Here is a 23156-nt window from a genome sequence, read left to right as displayed (position 1 = left end):
CGCATGCGCCGCGCGCCGCCGGGCCGTGTCCCCGGTGCGTGTGTATGCGTGTGTCACCCGCGCGCAGCGCGGAGGCCGCGCGAGCGCTCCCGGCCGCCGGCGACTCGGGACCGGGCACCTGGGATCCGCCGGGCAGGGTAAGCGGGCTCGGGGCCAGTGCAGGGCCGCGCGCCGCCTCGGACACCCCGCCCGGAGGCGGCCCGGCACGGCCTGACTCCGCCGCCCGGCCGGGGAGCGGGTGAGGGAGGAGGCGGCGGCCCCGCGGCCCGCGCCCGGCGTCCGCACCCCCGCGCAGCGCCGCCCGGCGCCGGACGAGGCAGCCGCGGCCCGGGATGGAGTGAGGAGGCCGCCGCCAGGAGACACTTCCGCGTTGCGGGAGGCCGCGCCGAGCCCGCGGGAGGCTCCCGCCGCTCTGCCGCCGCCGCGCCGGCCAGCGCCCGCCCCCAGCCCCGGCGGCGGCCCCGACCCCGGCCCGAACGCGGGCGGCACGACCCCCCTATGTGGCGGCGCGGCCCCATGTGAGGCGGCGCGGCCGGGCGGGCTGCGAGGCGGGCCGGGCCCCGGCAGCCGGCCGGGGAGCGAGGGAGCGAGCGAGGCCCCGGTGCCGGCCGGCGGGTGTCCCCGTGTGTCTGCGCGGCGCTGGGTCTCCATGGCGCCGGCAGCGCCCTGAGGGCGGCGGCGGCGGATTCCCTAGGCCGCGTCCTCGTCCTCGGCCGTGAGTGAGCTCGATGCCGAGCACCTCGGACGCGGCGGCCGGCGGGAGCGGGGGAAGCCGGGGCTGGGGGAGCGGCGGCGGCGGCGGCAGCAGCTCGGCGGTGGAGGCGGCGGCCGACAAGAAGCGGCTGCATCACCGGAGACGGAAGCGCTTCGCGGCCCAGCCGCAGCCTCCCCCCCCGCCGCCGGCCCCTCACCCGCTGCTCTTCCCGCTCCTGCAGCCGCCCCTCCTGCAGCCCCAGCTCCTGCAGCCGCCGCTGCCGCCGCAGTCCCTGCTCTTCCTGGCGGCCACCGGCGCCTCCTCCTGCTGCGGGGACGGGGGGGAGCGGAAGCGGCCGCGGGGCAAGCGGCGCTCGGGCTCCCGGCACAAGCGGCGGCGGGGCCGCGGGGGCGGCGGCGGCGGCGGCGGGACCCAGGAGGCGGAGAAGCGGCGCGGTAGCGGGGGGCTGAGCACGCTGGTGGAGGAGTACGACGACGTGAGCTCCCAGTCCGAAGGGCTGGTGGGCGGCGGCGCGGCCGGCGGCGGCGGCGCGGGCAGCGGCGGGGGGAGCCCGGCCTCCTCCTCGGGCGGTGGCGGCGGGACCCAGCGCCAGCGGGGCGAGGCGGAGCGCAGCAGCCGGTCCCGCCGGGAGCACCGCGGCAGCAGCGGCCGCTCCAAGGAGCGGCACCGGGAGCACCGCCGGCGGGGGGAGGAGAAGGCGCAGCAGGAGGGGGCGTCGGCGGGCCGCGGGGGACCCGAGGCCTCCTCGTCCTCCTCCAAGTCCCGCAGCCGCCACAATCACACCGGGGGCCAGGACCGGGAGGGACTCAAGAGCAGCAGCGGCGGCGGCAGCGACGGCCGCAGGAAGGGCTCCCTCGCCTCGCCCGGCAGCGGCAGGAAAGAGCGGGAGAGCAAAGCGCACCGGAGCCGGACTAAAGCGGCCAAGGAGCCGCCGTCGGCTTACAAGGACCCGCCGAAGGCCTACCGAGACGACAAGCCCGAGCCCAAGGCCTACCGGCGGCAGCGCTCGTCCCCCAGCCCCGGCCGGGATGACAGCCCCCCGCTGCACCGCTCCTCGCAGAGCCAGCGGAGCCGCAAGTCGCTCAGCCCGGTGGGCGGCCGCTCGCCCCTCAGCCCCTACAGCCGCCGCCGCTCCCCCAGCTACAGCCGGCACAGCTCCTACGAGCGAGGCGGGGATGTGTCGCCCAGCCCCTACAGCAGTTGGCGCCGGTCGCGGAGCCCCTACAGCCCCGTTATCCGGTGAGTCCGGGCCCGGGGGGAGGAGGGACGGGGACAGGGCTTGGCCTGTGGAGGAGGGGAGTCACGGCTGGGGCTGGGCTGGAGGGTCATCCGGAGAGGCTTGCATCTAGCAACAAAAGCCCTCCCTCTTGCCGCCAGAAAGCTGGGGTGGGGGAAAGGGGAGTGGGACACATACAAAGATCTTCCTGTCCTGTCTCGGGGAGAAAGGGAGACACAGGTGCCTGTAACACTCCTGCAGCTAGTTTCTCTCCGTGGGAGACCACCTATCTGGAAAAAGGCTTTTTAAGTATTAAAGGACATGAGAAAATTTTCAAATGAGAGTGATTGAATGAAGATGCTTCTCAGAGGGCAGGTTTTCTGAAGGACCACTTTTGATTTTTAAATCTTTGCTTATGAAGTACGGAGATTCTCAGGTGCTTTATGTATCCTGTTCCCCTGTATAAAAGGATGCATGTTAAATATATTTGTGTTTGGTTTAATTCCCGCTAATCTAAAGAGCAAGCAAGCTGACAGGCAATTGGTGGTTTTAGAGGTCTATAGAAAGACTTAGGCTTTCTGTTTTGCTAGGAGAGGGAGCCAATGTCAAGTTTTGTTAAATTGTCTTTCATGCTTTACACAACCTATGAAAACATACATAAGTTCTTTCCCCAGTAAGCTTATATACGTGTATATATTTGATGTGTGCTTGCAAATAATTTTCTTACTGTTAGTTAGTAGGAACTCAGAATGTAAAGGTCAGCGTTGCTGTGACTTTTTGAATTTTATATGGAGAGAAAACGTGGGCTGTATCTCTCTAATCAGATACAAACAGTGTTGCAGAATTAAAGCTCTTCAAAATACTTAAACTTGCAGCAAAACGGCTGGGAATTTAAAGTATTTGCTTAGTATGTATTTATAACTGAAGATTTTTATTTCCCATATTGCAGTCTTACTGTTGCCTCGTTGTTCATAGCCTTACTTAAATTCACATCGGGACATCAGTTTTAAATATATGAGGTGATTCGCCATGCCATTGGCAAGAATTTTGTTTACAAGGCATTACCTGGTGGGTTGTCTGAGAACTGTTTTCTGGTGAGGATGATGCCGAAGCTGTTCCTGTGTTTGACTGTCTGTTGGTAAGGTCTGCTGTCCTGGGTGTGCATTGACTGCTGTTTAAAGAGTGAAGTAGCAAAACTGTCCAAAACTTTGTCCAGAGGGATAGAACAAAGATGTAAAAAATAGTGATTATTCTAAGGTACAGTTGTATGGAATAATTTTGTAAACGATAGGGTGTTTCAAGCAGAAAACACTGTGAGTGCTCTGAAAAACAGCATGTTGTTGTCGTTGTTGTTCCCTCAGAGCCTGTAAACAAGTGGTTAAGGATACTCTTTCAAGATGATTTGAATAGTAGAATAGAGGGAATATTATGTGCATAGTTTGACTTAAACACTCTAGGAGTCAGATTATTTTCTGTAGATGCTTATATCCTGGAGTAAGAAAGCTAATAATGATGAGCAAAATTATGTATGTTAGATTTGCACTTAAGAATAGCTGTATTAGTCAGATTGACAGTCCAGTTAGTTTAGGATCCTGTTTTACATGCTGGCTGTAGTAGAAGGTACAGGATATCTTGTATAGGGGATAGTTACAGAACAAAGTTTTGTAGGAGTGTTGTGTTTCTTTTTTTCTATTGGTAGTGGGCCTGTGATTTGAAGCATGAGAGTTTAAATCTCCTGATTTTTGTATTGTCTCTATGGTAAGTGTGTAAATCTTTCTTGAGCTGCAGATCTGTTTCCAGGAGTTAGCTTTGTGACTTCATGCCTGCCTTCCTCCAGTTAAACTGTAATTTGCATCCTATCTTTAACTGCATACAGATAAATTGCTTTGTTAACAAATGCAGATTGTCAGGTTTACTGGAGAGGAATTGGAATGGCTGGGTGAAAAGAAGAGGTTGCTGTATGTAGAAAGCAAGGTTGGTCTGTCCTGATGCAGCATTTATTGTAAAAATGTCATGTTCACAGAAAACAAGAGAAACCAGAAGTATGAAGATAAGCTCAGTTGTTCATAATGTTTGCCTGGTGTGAAGAAATGCAAGCTAGTGTTTCTTTGCTCCCATACAGAGCTATTACGCATTATGTGTATTGCGGTGGCAGTGGGGAAATAAAGATGGAAGGTATTTATACAATTGTTTTAGCCATTCAAAACTGTGTCACAATTGCTTTTTTTGCTTGACTCTGTGGTACTGCACCCAAAATGCTGAAAATTTTTTGCTGTATTGTTTTAGATAACAGTATAGAGGCCTTAGACTTGGTAGAATATTACAGTTTCGTGAAGGCAACAGCTTCTTACAGCACCTGTCGTCTTCATCTGGATGATTTAAAGACTTAATTCTGGGCTTGTATCCAGCTATAATGGTGTCAAGACAGTAAGAACTTTGTATGTGACTGAGCATTCCAGGCTGCAAGTCTTTTTGCTCTTTTCATTTTATATCTCATATATGTGTCTTCTGTAATGTTATATAAATTATCTTGTTATTTTGGTATGTAGAAAATGAGAATGAAGTGGTTCTAGCATGCTTGGAAAGCTCGTGTGTCTAGAGTGCTGATTTTTTCATCTAGGTCTCTGGGCTGCTTAGGGAGAAACTTCTAGTAAACAGTTGAAGGGAAACAAGTGAAGTCAGCTTCACTCATTTGAATCCCTGGTTTTCTCAAGCTGCAGCAACTGTGCAGTTGCTGTGAGTTAAGAGTTTTGAATTGCAGTAGTGACTCTGACTACTGTCTTTTGATGATGTTGGCTGGAGGTGGGTTTTGAAGGGAAGCAAAGACTCTAGATATGCATTCCACGCTTGGAAAATTCTCTTTGAATGGTAGACTAATTGCCTTTTCCATTATAATAGCAGTAAACGCCTCTGTTTTGGGCAAACTGATTGAGCTGTTTCTACTTGTTGGACAAAACTTCCTTACTTGCTGCTGGTGGATTTGTATTACTATATTTTCTTGTGGATAGTAACACAGCTGTTCTGAAGTAGCACGTGCACATTTTCAAAATGGAAATTCTTTCATAATACCAAAAGTATGAGGTATTTATTTATCTACTGATAAGTTGACTGGATTAAAAAAAAAAAAAATCAAAAGAAAAAAGGGTGGGGGGTCAAGAAAACCCCATGGTTGACAAAATAAGCAGACACAATCTCTCTGTGGAAACTAGTTTAGGATGAAATTGTAGGAAGAGAACTATTTTTTGTAACTTCAGTCAGGTCATATGCTATGTGATCACACATTTAATTCAGTTAGCTGTATAGATGAGTAATCACTTTTTTCCAAATTTGGATACACCTACCCATCTGCCTAGATAAAAGTAAGTGGGTGGGGCACTACTAGCATAGTACTACTGTGTGTGTGGATGTTGCTTATAGGAAAAACACAAGTTTTCTTATTGGTACTATAGAGCCATCTCATTCTCTAGCTGTAGCTAGCCTGTAGTAGTGAGGCTCTGCGAAATACAGATCATTTACGTGCAAAACCAAAACAAGCATAGGGAAAATGGTGAAATACATATTCAGCTAGTAAATGCCTACTTTATGGAGAAGACATGGTTTCATATGCTGATACAAAAATAACTTTGAATCCAGCAACTTGGCTACTTTTGGACTTAAAGGAGTGGGAGAGATTTTCAGACATTCTTCCCCTTGTTTGGTGAAAATAGATTTTTTATGTAAGGCTCTCTAATCTTGTTTGGTAAAACTGTACTTTGCAGAATTTAAAATGTGAAACTGTAGGTTTTCACTGTTTGGAATAGTTAATTTTTCCAGTGTGTATTGAGGCTCTCAGTCTAGTACATATTCTGAATTTATTAAGATTTGTTTTGTTACTTGGCGGTGGACTTTGCCTTTTGCCCAACCATGTTGATGTGCCTTTCCTTTTCCTTGTTTTGCTGCTGCTTTCCTTACTGTGGGAAGGGACTTCATTTGAAAAAATTGACTGTGTTTAGAACACAGCATTTGAATTTACTTGACTTTTTGCTGGTTGATTTCTTTGTAGGCAAAGTTCTCATCTGAGAACATAGGGTTATAAGGCAGATTTAAGAAACAAACAAAATTAATGTTCAGAATTTTTCAGTATTCCTATGCTGTATGTATTGGAGACCCTTTTAAAGATTTACAGTTTGAATCAGTAAGGCAAGTTATGTAGTCTTCATGTACAAAGCAGCTGAGTAGGTGGTTGGTTGCAGAGCTGCTTAGAATATAACCTTGAACTAGGGGCTAGAGAAAACAAATAAAATTAATAAGGTATCAAGTGAGAGAGCACTATTACTGTTATGGCTTAAAGAAATGAATTATATGTTTACCTGGTAATGCAACATAGAAAAGCTATACTATGAACTAGAATGGTTTGTCAGGGTGGTTTATGTTACTGAGTGATTATAAATGTCTTGGAAGATCTGTGGTGAAGCCAATTGATTAAATTTAGGTCTCCCTTTTCAAATACACTATGACCTTACCATGCAGGGGAAGATGGCAGTGCTTAGTCAGTAGTGCAGCGTTCACTGGTAGTTAATGCAAGAGCTGGGCTACAGTGGGTGTTTTAACCTCCTTCTAGCTGTTCAGTTTCTTGTGTTTGCACTCTTATTCTCATGAATCCCTTTGTCTTATGTCTTGTCAGAAAGTTACTGACAAAATCAGTTCCCATGTTCAACTCTGTAGACCCTGATATGTTCAGAGTAGAATATTGTTTGCACTTAGGTAACACACGTAGCTGGCTACTCACATGTTGGATTTAGCTTGCTCTTAAAGTGGTTAAGAAGAAAAGAGGTTTTCAAGTTTACACACATGAGAAGATAACACATGACCGTTCTGATCTGTCAATAAAATGTAATGCTTTTTTCTATTAAAATAAAGGGAGGATTGGAATGGGAAAGAAAGAAGCACCTAGAAAAGTAGCATGGCAAGAAAAAACATCTCAGCTGAGAGAGACCTGTTTCCTGGAAATCTGACACATGTAACATTTTTTCTTTTCCTCTGTGCTTTCAAATATCAAGATAGTAAAACATAGCACTTAGAGTTTTAAGTTACTATTTGGAATTCTTTCATTCTGTGCTTGAGAATGTAAGTGATATTACACAAGTAGACTTTTTTTTCTTAAATTCATTAATAAATCTACTGTTTGGTAATTGATAAGTTAACCAATAAGATAAATTGAAGTGCAATAGAATGTTGCCTTGCAAGGAGGAGGAACATTGTAACAGTTTTGAAACTTGTAACTAATAACACTTTTGTATCTTAAGTAGCTTTTTATACAGTGAATAAGTGCACTGTATTAATTAAACATAGAAAAAACGAATAGTGGTTTGTTTTATGAAATCTAGGGTGCTAGGCAAAAAATATAAAAAATAAAAAACTGTGATACCTAAACCAACATTTTTTATTATTATTACTGGGGGGGGAGCACTCTTTTTGTTGCTCTGATAAATGGAGGAAGGCAGTGCTGAATTTTGGTTTCAGGGTGACTTCCTTACTAGTGCTTTCTTCCTCTGGCAGTTTCTTTAAATCTGCTTCATCTCATACGTGTTTTGTAGATAATGTCTTGAACTATTTTTTCTGGTTTTATTTTATAGCTACACATAACATTATGTAATTACTTCAATTTCCCTTTGCAGCTAATCTAGTTGTGCTCCTAGTCTTCTTTGTTGCTGTCTCTGGGGAAGAAAAAAAGCAGCTTTATGTAAAGAACTTCTTAGTTCTAATGCAGGCTAGTCCTACTGATACTTATGGGTTTTAGGCAAATCAGTTTTCTTTTTCTCTTTTTGTTTTCCCCTCCATGTATAAAAACATTGAAATCTGTATATGGTTCAGAAGTGATTTTATGAATGTCATGAAGTCTGGCAGTTATCCTCTGTAGGGATACAGACCTGTGTGAACTGAATTCCAGATACTCGTAGAAGACTGTTAATGGCTAAGCATGGCAAAGGTACTTGTAAATGAGGCAGAACTTCTGGGTGCAAATAGGAAGAAGCATCAGAAGAAACTTACCTGAAATAGGGGCTTCTTTGTAGTCTCTCCCCATGTGTGTTACCAGCAGATGCTGGTGCTTTTGGTTTGGGAGGTTTGGATGTGACCCTTAGGTTTAGTACACTTCCTGATCTCTCCAGGCATGGGCAAAAAAAGTTTTCCATTTGCAACGCAGTTCTGTGCAGTTGTAGCCACTGTTCTTTTCTTCCTGTTTACTGTGTTAAAAACAAACTCCTAATTAAAGATTAAATAATTGGTGGCAAATGAATGTCGGATAAGGCATTTTATATACGTGTGTATGCATGCATGCACACACATTTAATAGTTGGAAGATTTAGAGAGTACTGTAGATCTCAGATGTCTCTCCTGGTGTTTTTTCAGGGTCTCAGTAAAATGTTAGTGTCCTGTTAAATGGCAGACACTGGCTGTTGTGTGAGACCATTTCTGTGCTGCTGTGACTTCATCTTTTATGTCAAATGAGTGCTAGCTCTGAACAGAGTGAATTGTCTGGTTTTATTGTAAGGCAATACTTCTCCACTCTCAGAGTTCTGTATACGCTTCTGAGGGAAAGCTTGTAAATATCCATAGTTTTGGTTTGTGCCATTTTTATAGATGGAAACTTGTACATAAGTTTTGTCTAGCCTGGAAGGTTCTCTTGGGACTTTTGAACTAACGCTGATGAAAGAAAGTGATAGTTGAATATTTGAAAAGATCATTAAGCTTATGAAAACACCAGATTTTATCATTGTAATTTGAATAACTAGCACTTTGGCAAAGCTGCCTTTTACTTAGGATTCAGCATTTGTCTGTTTAGTTTCAAGTGTTAATGTTTTTGCTGTAACTCTTTTGGGTCTAGCCCAGTGGACAAGGTACAGCAAGGGATTCTTGCAAAGGTCTTTGGGATGCCAAAGGAAATTGTAGTTTATTATTAGCACAGACGTGCACTATGTAATGCAACATAAATTTTTTCTGCTGACATAAAATTAAATAGTGGAAAACTTCTGGAAAAAATTAAACCAGTGCAGAGATTATACTTAGTCAACATATATCATAACTAGGCCACTATCATTCTGATCTGCTGTTAAGGGCTGTAGTATGTACTGGAACTGAAACTTAAATATTTGTGTGCATGTGTATTTGCTGTCTCCCACATGGATGCAATTCTGACATGAGAAAGTTATGCTATAGTCATTTGAGGTGTGAAACCTGGGGTGAAGAATGGTGGTTTTTTGCTGAGCTTGCATAAATCCATGTTCACATCCCAGACTGTCTTGACCACTTGACCAACCACTGTCCACGCTTGGCTCCCTTTCATGTTTGTTTTTGAAGAAGGTATAAAGATTTAGGTTATTTTTTGCCCCAGCTTTTCAAAACTGCCTCTTCCCCACCAAGTTGTGGTGGCTGATGAGGTGAGCATTTGCAGTCACTAATTTGAACAGATTTTCTCATTTCATCCTTAGTAGTGATTTAAATGAACCTGTTCTATTTTGAACCAATGGAAACAGGCTTACGATCAGGCATGGTGTCTCAGTGACTGTAGTATTTTAAGCTGCTACTGCTCTTTTCTAGTGCATGTGGAATTATGTCCATATTTCTTTTTGTGATATAGATTACTTTATATTAGGCACCTTGCAAAAAAAGAAAAAAAAGACCAACAGAAAAAAAAACCCAACGAAAACCAGAAATTGTACTTATGAAAGAAATATAACTGATTTTGAGACCTTTAGGACATGTTTTAAGTTTTACGAAAATAATACAGGTAAGGCAGGTTGCAGTGAGGTCCTTGGGATGGAGGCTGTGTTCTACAGGTAACTGGAGTGAGTGTCAGTTTAAAATAGCTCGTCTAGGAACAAGACGTGCAAGCAGATGTTTTCCAAGACAGGTCAGTGACATCCTCGCAAATGATGTGTCGTTTATAGGAGTCAGTTTAGGACTAATGGGGCTTATTAGCTTGTGCTTGATGCTGGAGAAATATAATTATACTGATTCTATAGCCGGTGCGGATCTGTAGCAGTATACCTCTGCTTGAGGTAATAATTCCTCTCAGAAAGTGAGATAACAGTGTGAGGAGAGCTCTGGCCTATAATTTGAAGTGTATATGTTGTCTGGATAGTCTCAGCCCTCCTTTTTCTTCCTACTACCCCATCATAACTCTGTATTATGGAACTTCGTACTTTTTTACTTTTACTCCAGTTTGGCCAAGCCTCTGAAAATTTTCTATGGGATTTAGTACTTAGATTTCCAAAGTAATAATGAGAAAAATAACTTCAGCAACATAATGGAGCAGAAGTGAGTTTTCAAGGGAATTTTTCTGACCAATATTATGTTTTTATTTGGTTTTTAATGGACATTAATATCTCTTTGCCACAGTGAATGAAAACCTCAGATTTTGGTTTAAAATTCAGAGAACAGAATTGTGCAGCTTTTTTTAATTAAGTATAAAAAACCCCATCATCATTATTATTATTATTATTAATCTGTCTTTATTTTCTGGCACAGCAGGATAACACTATAAAACCTGCTTCCTGGCATAGGATTGAACTGTGTTAGTTTCCAAGACTTTTCCTCATGTGGGGTTTGATTCCTTCTCCCCCCCCCCCAGGGGTCTCTAGCCATTTGGATCAATTTCAGTTTTACCTATAGAATTTTGAAGCTTGTGCTCTAGTGTACAGTGTGCGCACTTACACGTTGTTTTGAATCACTCCTGCATAATCTTGAGTTATCTCAATGAATTTTTATGTTGCTTTAGAAAGACGACATTTTATAATGCAGGAAAACAGTGTAAATTTGGAAGTTAGTCTATATTGCACACAAAATAGAAACATCATTGTACCATATTAAATATTTGTTCAGTTGAAGCATTGAAAAGTAATTTCTTGTGTTCATAATTAAAAACTGAATTAATTTAATTGTTACTAAAATAAAATTTGATATAGGGGTGGATAATCCTGACCATAATGATTGTAGTTGGCTTTTGTTTTTCTTTTTTTCTTTAAAGTTTTGGCAGCCTCCATATATTGGTACTATCTTTTGAACTCTGAAGTTCTTGTATCTCCAAGAAGTCTTATTTTTACTATTACTTGATCCTTTTTTTTGTCCAGCTCATGAATACATTTTTTTATCCTGATTATACTTTTTCTTCCCCTTCAAATTATATACTCAAGAAAAATAGATTTCCATCAAACTTTAATCAAGAGAATACTTGTAAATCTGGTGAATACCCTTGCTATTCTTAGTATGGTAAAATGGATTAAAACTCCCACATTTAATTTCATTTATTTCATAATGTTTCTGTGTGGTAGCAGTGGATTAGGCTACTTTACTTGTTCTCATGCCGTTCACCTCAATTATGGTTTTTTCCCTTTTGTTTTTTTAATGAAGAACTGAATCAAAACTACTAGGCAAAATAGGATATCTCTTTGAAAAATTGAATGAAAAATAATTCATATTAAATGGTATTTTTGCACAGTAAAAGTTTGCTTTTCTAAGTGTTAAGATTTCCTTCCCCACCCCCCGCCCTCATTCTAGGTTTTTTTCCTGCTATGATTTTGTAGATGGCTTAGATTTTTTTTTTTTTCCTGCATTAGTCTCTTTATTCTGATGCAGGCATAGCATAGGTCTCTTTGTGGATTATGTTTGTTTATCAGTAGCTGTAAGAAGTATTGAGTACTTTTGGGGTTTTTGGGGAAAAGTATACAGTTACATTTTGAAAAAGGAAAGCCAAGGTTTATTGTTGTCTTTCAGTTGGTTACATTGCAGCCTTTAGTAGTCAGTGGTTTTTTTTTTTCAACTAACTTATTTTAATGATAATTGTGACAGTAAAACTTAAGAAGTTGCTACAATTACTGCTTCAGTGTTGCATTAAGATTTTTCTTGTCATGTTGTAACATTAATTTCATTTTGTTGAATTCTGGTTATGTAGCCAGCTGAATTTTTCTCGAATACTGCATATACTAAAGGTGTTTACACAAGTTGCATAGGATCAGATTTTCTTTGAAAGAGTAAAATATCTCCGATAAGTAGTGAGGAAAAAGGAACGTGTCTGTCCTATAGGTGTACTTGTATTTTGCGGTTCCTTAATGGGAGAAATTGCATCTAAGAAAGCTTTAACATTTTCTAACAACCTGTTTAGGTGTAGAATCTTGATTTATTAACTCTGGAGATTTTTTTTTTAATGCATGATCTTTCCTATTTCATAGACTTTTGTTTATTCTATAAGCATGGTGATAATGTTTGGTTTAAAAAAAGTAGTGTGTCAAAAAAGCAGATACATTGAGCAAGCAGCTAGACTAAATTTTAACTGGGTAAACCCTTACTTTTTTGAAACAGGAGATCAGCAAAATCTCGAAGCAGAAGTCCATATTCATCAAGGCACTCGAGGTCTCGTAGCAGACACAGATTGTCTAGATCCAGAAGTCGTCATTCAAGTATTTCTCCTAGTACATTGACTCTGAAGAGTAGCCTCGCTGCTGAGCTGAACAAAAACAAAAAAGCAAGAGCTGCTGAGGCAGCCAAAGCCAGCGCAAAAGCTTCCAATACTTCAACACCTACTAAGGGAAACACTGACACTGCTGTAAGTGCACCTCAAGTGAACAATGTGAAGGACCTGAAGAAAATAAAAACTGAGCATACACCTTCTCCTACAGGCAGCGCAAATTTGAAAAATGACAAGGCAAAAGCAAAGGTCTCACTTCCTGAAACAAAAGCGGATAATAATTTAATTGCAGACAAAATTACTAAACAGAAACCTACAGCAGTAAAAGAGAATAAATTAACTGTTGTAAAACAGCCACCGGTCACTGTAAAAGAGAAAAGCAAACCGAGTACACCAAGTGTAGTAACCAAGGAGAAGGACCGAATTGTTGCACTACCAACCTCCACGCTGCCACCCTTGCCTTTGCCTCCCACGCTGCCTGAAGATAAAGAAACTGATAGGTGAGTTGTGACATAGACTTGCTTTTTGGGGTTGTCTGTTCCTTTTTATTATTGTTGTTGTTGTTGTATGTTTTTTTGTTATTATTATTATTTCCTTTGGAAAACATGTATAATCCTATTTGATAGATCAGGCTGATGCATTAGGTAGTTCGTTCTTGCTCTTTCTTCAGTTGTTTAACATGGCGATTATTAGTGAACTGAAGGAATTTGATCTTAAAATAAAAATAATTTAACTGGTTCTTGAAAAGAGAAGGAATCTTTCAATAAAAAGTACATTAAAGAGGTGATTTAAAATTGCTGGTACACAATAGCTTTGGGACTAATGCAAGGATGCATTCAAGGATTCAAGATTTCAAGTTTGGTATGAACATGTACATACTTCCAGGGAGAAGCCGAATTCAGTAGCAATATGTGAATATTCTTTAATTACCTGGGGTTTGAGGTAAAGATTCTCTTCCCTTTGGAATGCAATTGTGTTTATAGCTGTGTGATATTTTAGTATGATTTATCTCAGAGATCAGTATTATTTTGAGTATGTGTAATGGAAGTGAGGTTCATTACTTGGCATTTGTGTTAACTTTGGAAGCGTAAAAATTGGTCTGTTTTGAAGAAATTCATGTCTGTATTCCAAGTGTCATCTAGACTATGTTAAGTCTCTTCATAGTCCTAACAGAGAATATGTGCTGTGATTTGTATTGGAAAATTATGCTGTTGAGCTGTAATTTACTATTTTTCTTCTGGTTTTGGTGATGAAGTTCAGAAAAATTACTTTTGTTTTTACTCATGGTGTTACATGCTTCTCACATGTATACAAGAAATCAACTTCTCACAAAAAGTAAAACAAAATTTCTTAGCATTGAAGTAATAACTAATTTAAGTGTGATATGTCTTTGTAAAAAATCAAACTGTGAAAGAAAAATTCAAAACCTTACGAAGTACTTTATTTGTATTCCATATCTTGAAACTAGCCTGTCTTCTCTTGTTCTTTGAGAATTGTGTAGTGTTTCTTTGATTAGTAAAAGTAATTATAACTAGAGGTGTAAATGTTTCTCTTGTGCTTGCTAGTAATTTAATGTGAAGTTAAACATTAGGATGCACAGGAGACCTTGGCAAATAAATACAACTTAACAAGGTATTAGACAGATTTATTTTTTTTTTAGTAGCAAAAGAGAAATCTTGTTTCTTGCCCTTCAGCACTCTAGCAAATGTCATTCCAGTTGTTTGGAATCACATCTGTGTGGTGAATGTACAGTTGCATTTAAATTTATGACAAAGCCATCCTGTCTAGGTAAACAGGATTTCTGACACTGTTATTTGAGAGCAAGGTGTACTGTTTTAACTAAAAACTAGGCTAACTAGTTTAAATATATGACTGGCTTTACAGTGTTAATTGCGATAATATGAAATGAGATTTCATCTTGAAGCTGGCTAATTGCTTCTCATTATTAGTATTTTTTAGTGTAATACCTGTTTTAAGTGTAGCTAAACTGCACAGAGGAGTTAAGCTACAATTAAACGGTTCTATCAGCACGGGGCTCATTCTCCTTTCAAAAAAAAAAAGCCTAATGCTTGCAAACAGCTGCATTAGAAAGATTAATGACAAGTAATAGAATGTCATTTATGCTTTGCTTAGTTTTGCCTAGAGCATGTTACAAACTTTAGATCAGAATGGTTGTGATTACAAGTCATGATAAAGCTTAAGTCTTCAAAGAAAAATTATCAATGTTTTTTAGGGGCAGGGAGGGCAAAGGTATTTACCTTGGGCTCAGAGTTACTATGGGGAAGTTGTGCCAACAAAGAAAGCTTGATGCTATGCAGAACTGGCTGGTTCCTAATGTTGCGTTGGTTGTGAAGTTCAGTAAGAATCTGATAAAATAAATAAACTACCTAAAGGAACAGCAGTGTTGCAAAACCACTGTGTAGGTTAGCTGAAAGGGAAGACTGTTCTGGTGGTCAATGACGGGCCTGAAAAAAGGCTGCTCTTGACTGCATCTGTTTTTCATGTACCACTTTTAAAATCAGAACCTCTGATATCTTATACTTTCACTACTTTTGAAAGTTTGGGGGCAAAATTGTGAGAGAAATACAAATATATGAACTTCAAAATTAGGAATTTTTCTTTACCATGATAATTACATGTGCTGTCCAAAGGTGGTTTATTCTTTATAGCATGCTAACCATTATATTTGTGATGAGGGCAGTATAGGCTTCCTTGAGGTGCCTCTTTAAATTCAGGCAGTGGCAGCTTGAGAAGTGGTAGAAGACATTCAAGTGTTCTGTTTTCATGGGGAAGCATAGACACATGCAACACACTGGAATGCTTTATTTAATTATATAAAGATTTCTAATTGCAATTAAAGTAAGAAAGAAAATATGCATTCTCCATGATGGAAGATAGCAAGATCTTTCCATTTACAGAAGTTCCTGCTTTATCTATGAAGCTAAGTAGATAAGAAGTTGCAGAAAAGCCTCCAGAAAAGGTTCCCAGAGAAGGATGCTGACAGTAGAACAGTGCAATTTGGCAAATGCAGCTGTCTTGGAAAATGTCCCCTCAAAGCATGACAGAAAGTTTTCTTGATGCAATGACAAAGTTTGAAATTTAGAGAGAGAATACTATGAGAGTCCTGTGGGGGAGAAACAGGTATGTAATTATATAAAGTTTAGAGATGGTCTTGGCTTTAAAATTGCTGGATATGCAGCAGCTGCACAAATCTAGCTAAACTAAAGGAAGTTCTGGTAAAATGGAAACATGTTTTTAAAAAAGAAGTCCTGCAGCGAGTATGTTGTTTTCAGAATTTCCCCAGTAGAATGGGAAGACCATCTCTAGAATCACTGTGTACAGTAATTGTTAAAGGAATACATTGCTGTACATGTGTTTGGGGGATTTTTCTCAAGACAGAGATTGACTGTCAGTATCTGTTACCTAATTATGGTTGATGATTAAAAAATGGTCAGATATCAGTAACACATGGCAGAAAAACACTTAATCATTTTTTTATCTGATTTTTTTTTCACTTGATTTGCATGCTCGTCACTAGAAACGTGTTGAATCTGGAGTGTTTCAGCAAATGTATGAGATTGGAATCTGTTCATGAGGTGATGTGGACTGCCTCGTAATGCCCTGCAGTATTACTGTAACCATGAAGCTCATTATCACTGGAGAGCAACATTATAGTGAACTGGATTAGGGTAATCTTCTCTTTTATATGAAAGTCAGGCAGAGTACAGATTTTACCACTACACTTCTGATATCTGGCAGCACCTGAGCTCTAAATATTCTTAATAGTCTAGGCCATAAGCTTGAGAAAAAGCTTGTGTGGCAGAAGAAGTCTGGCCTGGTGAGGCTTGCTGTGTCATCTAACCTCAGCTTTCACCAGAAAGATGTGATTTCATAGTTTCTGTAGAATTTTGGTAGTTAGCTGTGCATCTTCCAGAGAGCTGTTTGTGAGCCATTTGTAAAGCATAAATCAAAGTCTTGCAGATCTACAAGCAGAGATTTCAAATGTTGATGCATGGACAGCCTAGAATCTATTTAAAAAAAATAATTCCAATATGTTTTCCTTTATGTATGTTAATATCATTCTACTCTGTTCAACTTACTAGCAAAATTGTGTCTTTTTTAATAGTTTGCGAGATAATCTTTCCGTGAAGTCAGTTAAAGAAGCAGAGAAGAAACTTCGTCATCTGCTTGCAGACTTGCCACTTCCACCTGAGTTGCCTGGAGGAGCTGACTTATCCAAAAGTCCTGAAGAAAAGAAACCAGCAGTTCAGTTACACAGCAAGAGAAGACCAAAGTATGTTTATTAGACTTTTTTTGTAAAGCCTATCAAGCAAGTAGAAGTGATAATAGTTTCTTTAAAATACATTATTTTTTAAATGTTTCTGCTTTTTAATGGCTTTTTTAATACTAATGAGGTTTGAATCAAACTGCATGGTTTATTACCACTTAATGGTAGGAAGCCAGTTATCTAATAATGTCTCATGAATATTCAGTGTTGAGGTTTTTTTCAAGGTTAAGACAATCCTTAGATATATTTGCTGTATTCTTAGAAATGCTTGTTGTTTTCTAGAATATGTGGACCACGACACGGTGAAACGAAGGAAAAAGAAATAGACTGGGGAAAACGCTGTGTGGATAAATTTGATATCATTGGTATTATTGGTGAAGGCACTTATGGACAAGTTTACAAAGCCAGAGATAAAGACACAGGTAAGTTCCGAAAAGTAAATGTAATATTACAATTCTAAAGTGAACAGGATATTTTGGTTTTGTTTTTATATTGAGTAAAATTCGTGGTATTCTGCCCTCTAATGTCTCTGATAGTCACTAGCTGATAGTAGGAAGAGAATCTGTCTCTGTGCAACACAGCCCTGAAGTGTTGCATATTAGGTATTTTTCTTGCAGTGTAACTGACTTTACAACAATGACATGGTTTTTAAATGTCATGTTAAACTATTGCTCAAATGACCAAGCAGTCACCACTATGATACTTAAGAGTGTTGTCACTACTTCTAAATAGATAATGCATTGAAATTGATTCTTCATACGTGCTGTATGTTGCTTCATCATTTTATGTTCAATTAATAGTTCTTTCTGTGACTTCTTCCCCTTCTGGCTTATTTGTGCATGCTTTGAATGCTGGATGATTTTCTACTTAGGCAGTAACTGAATCACATAGGGTCACATATCAGCCTCAGTTCCTTCTTTCTGATCTCCAAAAGAATGAGCAGTGTAATTATAATTCCTTCTTTGTTCTTCACCTGTGCTTGTCTCAGTTTGCAAACTTTAGTTCTTAAGTTGAACTGTCACAGATTTTATTTTTTACCTCCTACTTTGGAAACCATTCCAAATCATTGTTAGCAGCTTCTTCCCGCTCTCCTGCAATTTGATTCTTCACACATTTAACTTTTTAATCCTATCATAACCATATTGCTTCTTTGGGAAGCTTCAGGTTATTTGTGTGTGGCAGTCATTTCTTAACCTCCAGTAGAAGTTGTTGCTCTCTGTATTGAATGGGTCCATACAGTTACAGCAAACCTTCCATTAGCTTTGGATTCAAATCCTGTGCAAAGAGTGGCATTATGGCCTTTGAGATACCTTATAACAAGCTGTGCAATGGGCTTTCAAAGCAAGTGTCGTACTGGAATATGATCTATTGTATTTGTGTCATATACACTGGTGTAGGATAAGTCCTTTTCAGAGCTAACAAAGGTATCTGTGCTGTCGATAAACTTCTCAGGCACAGCAATAAACTTCCAAGAACAAAATGGCTGAGCTGACATACAGTCTTTAGATGTCCTCCATCATGACTAGATCATGCTCCCGCCATTTTGCACAATCTAGCTTCATCCAGCCCAGCCTGCAGTAAAATAATATGGAAAATTTCTCCTCACTGTAAACATGGCAGTGACACTTCTGTTTGTAGAAAGTATACTGATGAATTTGAGAACTCTTTAGTTGTCTGCCTCATATCTTGAACTATGTAGTATTTCTGGCTAGATATATGTGTTCTGACCTGTGGTGATGTAGTAATAAGAAATCCAGAGCAGACATAGGCCTCTGTCTCTAAAGTTGCTGTTGGTAATCACTCTTATATGGGGGTTTATTGATAGACACAGGTGAGTGAGGTATGTAGCAGGAAGAAGACAGGATTTACAGCGGGTAGCTGAAAATTCTCATTTATAGTTTTGCTTCTCCATGTGATTGTTTGCCAACAATGGTTCATTCTGTTTCTGTTCAGCTTAGTGTTCGGTGCAAGCATCAAAATGTTAACTGTTTGATCCATTTAGAAATAGTAATAAATGGAAAGGGTTTTAAAAAAAAAACAAGCAAACTCAATACTAAATCCCATAGTTTGGTTGCTGATTTTAATGGTTTTTATTTAAATTTTCTCTTAGGGGAAATGGTGGCACTAAAGAAAGTACGTCTGGATAATGAAAAGGAAGGGTTTCCAATTACAGCTATTCGGGAGATTAAGATTCTTCGGCAGCTTAATCACCAAAGCATTATCAACATGAAGGAAATAGTGACAGATAAGGAAGATGCTTTGGACTTCAAGAAGGACAAAGGTATGTATGCTAACACAGGGGTAGCTCTTTCTGGTCCTGTTCTTAATACAGTGGTCTGCTACACTGGACTTGGAAGTTAAGCTTCATTAAAAATATGTTTGCAAATCATGATGCTTGACAAGGGGTTTTAATTTTTATTTAATTACTAATAGAAGTCCTTTATTTAACTCAGCTATGCCTTTTACTCATGGAAATATTATTGTGAATGTTTTGTGGGATAAAAAAAAATTATTACTTGATTCCATTTTTGCTGGAGAGGAACAGATGTTTGAATCCTTGACACTTACAGATTAGGGAGGCCAGCAACAATAGGAAGCTCTTAATGGTGAGCTTTTTTTAGCCTTTTATTTTCCTTGTAGTATTTTATCATATCATTTAGAGTACTGTAGGCTCAATGCTGAAGAGATGTTTTTCATTGTAGGCCTTGGTTTTATTTGAATTGTGTCCAATTAAGCTTTCATAATTGTGTGTGTGTGTCTTGAAGGCTAGAAGAAGGATCAATGAAAAAAATGAAAAGCAAGATTTGTGTGGTGGTGTTGGTGTTTTTCCCCAAATAGAAGGCATGCAGACTCACTCTTTTGGTTCCTTCAGTGTTAAGCCTGGCTTGTTTGAGTTGCTGCAACCTCCTTAGCCTAGAGACTCAAGTAAACAGAGTGGAAATAATGCAGTGTTGTTGCTTGATACTTTTGATATTGGAGTGATCATTTTGTCTTTGGAGGCCATTTCCTTTTAGGTCCAAGTCCTATAAACCTATAATTTTGGGATATTTTAGTGTCCTGTGGGCAATTTAATACATGGTTACTTCTCCCAAGTAACTAGCTATAGGATGAGAGGAAATGGCCTCAAGTTGTGCCAGGGGAGGTTTAGATTGGATATTAGGAAAAATTTCTTTACTGAAAGGGTGGTCAAGCATCAGAACAGGCTGCCCAGAGAGGTGGTGGAGTCAGTATCCCTGGAGGAGTTCAAAAAACGTGTAGATGTGGCACTTCGGGACATGGAGGTGTTGGGTTGACGGTTGGACTAGATGATCTTAGAGGTCTTTTCCAACCTTACTGATTCTATGATTCTGTGATTCTGTGTTTTGACTGAGGAGGGTGTTTGGAACGTGGTACCTGTGCTTCTTCACTGTTCTCCCTGCCTGAGTTTCTATACAGCATGCCCAGCACCAGTGTGGGTCAAAACCACCATATACTGTACTGCATAGTGAGCAGAAACACCAGGTGACATTGTGATGAGTCAGAAGACGGCTGTAAAAATTAAGCAGGAATTAGTTTGTTTTTTTTTCCTAGCATCTTTAGAAAGTATAATACTTTGAAGGGTATACAGCATTAACAGGCTTTTTTATTGTGTTTAAAAGTAGGAAGCGTCTAGCAAAAGAGTTTCTCTAGATATGTGCAGGTTCAGTGGTTAGCAACCACTCTGAAGCCTAACAGTCTGCAACAGCCAGTTTAGGCTTTTCATGTGAATCCTGTACTGAGTTTTAATTAGGTCTAACCCACTTGGCTAATGAGACCACACTGAGCCTTGACTTAATACTTAATGACTCATTAATTAATTTTCTCCCTTTCTATTTGGTGCCATGTCTAGGATTGAATTGTACATTTTTTTGGTGTACTTCAAACTGTGTGTCTCATTAATTTCAAATGTTTTTTTTTTGTCCAAGTCTGTATTTGTGCTTTTGGTACTGCTTTCAATTTAATTTCTCATTCTTATTTAACAGCTTATTAAAACAATTACATTTTCAGAAAATTTGCAAGGGAAGGGGCTTCTCTGGAGATGCTAGAATAAAATTAGTTTCTGATAGTCTCTTGAAAGCATTAGCATGATAATGAGGCTGTGCTATTATGATTTGTCTGTGAAAAGATGGAAGTTGGGTTTTTTCAGGCACTGCATTCTGTATGTCTCTAATGAGTAGTTCATTGTGAGATGGGGATTTATAGCTGAGGTGTTGTGGCCATATTGTAGTCTAAGCAAGGAACGAATGCAAGTGGGAGGAAGTTTGGTCATTTTCATGGTAAACCATTGCAAACACAAAAGTAGGCTGCTTGGCTTAAGAAGGAACCATTATAAAAGTGGTAGTGATGTCTTACTCGGGCAGAGCTTAAAGTAGAAGCAGTGTTTTGCCCTCTGATGAACAGGCTTATGCTTAGTGTATGTTATATGCTTAGGTTAGCTTCAAAATATAGCTCTTAACCCTTCTGATATCCCATATGTAAAAGTAGGGAATGAGAACATTTCTGCCAACACATGTTCCTCTAGTTAATATGAGTAAAGTTAATTTTGTGTCTAAGGACACCTATCATATCCTGACCTATTACTTGTCTGCTTATTCACTTAAGGGTTTTTTTTGTTGGATCTCAGTAGTTTAAAAAGGAGCAGATTTTTCTGACAGTTCTGTAAATATTGGGTACACTTCGTCCAGTAGTTGTTTTAAGGATGCTTTTTAAGATAGTAGCATTGGCCTGCAAAACAGCAATGGCTTGGCTTGTACAACTTTGTCCTGATACTTCAAGCTGTGTTACATGTTTTTAAGTGACATACTCAAAAGTTTGGAAGACATAGGATTATCTGACTTGTCTCAATATTTTCAATGGCGTTTTACTTTTAAAGAAAGTGGAAGAAAAGTATATCTGTGTTTTATCCTGGCCAGCTTAGGATGTAAGTTTAACGATGGGAACAGCTTTAGTAGATAGGATTGGTTTTATTCTTTCTAGACCATTAGAAAAAGAAATGTAACACATTGGAGCAGTGTTGTACATAGGTATTTCCGTCAGTGGAAATACAGCATATCAAACAGCACAATTGCTTGTATAGGTTGGGCACATACACAGCTGAGTGGGTGATACATGGGTCTGCTATACTGAAGAACTTAATTTTTTACTTTTGCAGTCTTCATTATGTATGAGACATGTTTGATGATAAAGTTGGAGAACGGCATTACTGATTACTAATTGTTAATGTAACATCTTGATTCTGAGGCACAATCCTGCCAGGTAAAACATATATGTTGGGTGTGGCAAGAAGGAGTATCCATTTTGTATGTTTCTCAGGTAGGCTTTTCTCCCCTACCTCTCATTCAGAGGGAGATAGGTGAAGACACAAGCTTGGGGATGGGAACACATGACTCATAGTTTGTATTCAGTCTTGTGTGTGTATCTGCATAACAGCTGACTTAAAAAAAAATCTGCTGAACATACTGTGTATTGGGTTTGCGTGGCAAGGTTTTGGTAGTGGGAGGGCTACAGGGGTGGCTTCTGTAAGAAGCTCCTAGAAGCTTCCCCTGTGTCCGACAGAGCTGATGCCAGCTGGCTCCAAGATGGACCCGCTGCTGGCCAAGGCCAAGCCCATCAGCGACGGTGGTAGTGCCTCTGGGATGACATATTTAAGAAGGGGGAAAAGTTGATGCACAGCAGCAATTGCAGCCGGGAGAGAGGAGTGAGAATATGTGAGAGAAACAACTCTGCAGACACCAAGGTCAGTGAAGAAGGAGGGGGAGGAGGTGCTCCAGGCACCGGAGCAGAGATTCCCCTGCAGCCCCTGGTGAAGACCATGGTGAGGCAGGCTGTCCCCTGCAGCCCATGGAGGTTAATGGTGGAGCAGATATTCACCTGCAGCCCGTGGAAGACCCCACACCGGAGCAGGTGGATGTCCAAAGGAGGCTGTGACGCCGTGGGAAGCCCGTGCTGGAGCAGGCTCCTGGCAGGACCTGTGGACTCGTGGAGAAGGGAGGCCACGCTGGAGTAGGTTTGCTGGCAGGACTTGTGACCCCGTGGGGGACCCATGTTGGAGTAGTCTTTTCCTGAAGGACTGCACCCCATGGAAGGGACCCATGCTGGAGCAGTTCATGAAGAACCTGCAGCCTGTGGGAAGGACTCACGTTGGAGAAGTTCGTGGAGGACACTCTCCTGTGGGAGCAGGGGAAGAGTGTGATGAGTCCTCCCCCTGAGGAGGAAGGAGCAGCAGAGACAATGTGTGATGAACTGACTGCAACCCCCATTCCCTGTCCCCCTGCGCCGCTGGGGGGGAGGAGGTAGAGAAAATTGGGAGCAAAGTTAAGCCCAGGAAGAAGGGAGGGGTGGGGGGAAGGTGTTTTTAAGATTTGGGTTTATTTCTCATTATCCTACTCTGATTTGATTGGTAACAAATTAAACTAATTTCCCAAAGTTGAGTCTGTTTTGCCCGTGACAGTGATTGGTGAGTGATCTCTCCTTG

General features: G+C 41.1%; 1 protein-coding gene across 8 annotated transcripts in view; it reads left to right on the top strand.

The window, feature by feature from the left end:
* The window catches only part of CDK13 (cyclin dependent kinase 13), a 47259-nt gene continuing 24103 nt past the window's right edge, over nucleotides 1-23156 (top strand). For 7 of the 8 annotated variants that reach the window (XM_072853561.1, XM_072853567.1, XM_072853566.1 and 4 more), the window contains exons 1-5: nucleotides 1-1954; nucleotides 12270-12875; nucleotides 16502-16669; nucleotides 16946-17085; nucleotides 18774-18944. In XM_072853561.1, the coding sequence (XP_072709662.1) occupies nucleotides 729-1954; nucleotides 12270-12875; nucleotides 16502-16669; nucleotides 16946-17085; nucleotides 18774-18944 (2311 nt within the window). In that variant the 5' untranslated portion in view covers nucleotides 1-728. The remainder of the gene's footprint in view (nucleotides 1955-12269; nucleotides 12876-16501; nucleotides 16670-16945; nucleotides 17086-18773; nucleotides 18945-23156) is intronic. The other variant, XM_072853562.1, reaches the window with a different exon arrangement.

Source organism: Ciconia boyciana, chromosome 2 (assembly GCF_034638445.1).
Source record: "Ciconia boyciana chromosome 2, ASM3463844v1, whole genome shotgun sequence".
Lineage (NCBI taxonomy): Eukaryota > Metazoa > Chordata > Aves > Ciconiiformes > Ciconiidae > Ciconia > Ciconia boyciana.
This window is presented reverse-complemented; position numbering and strand designations above follow the sequence as displayed.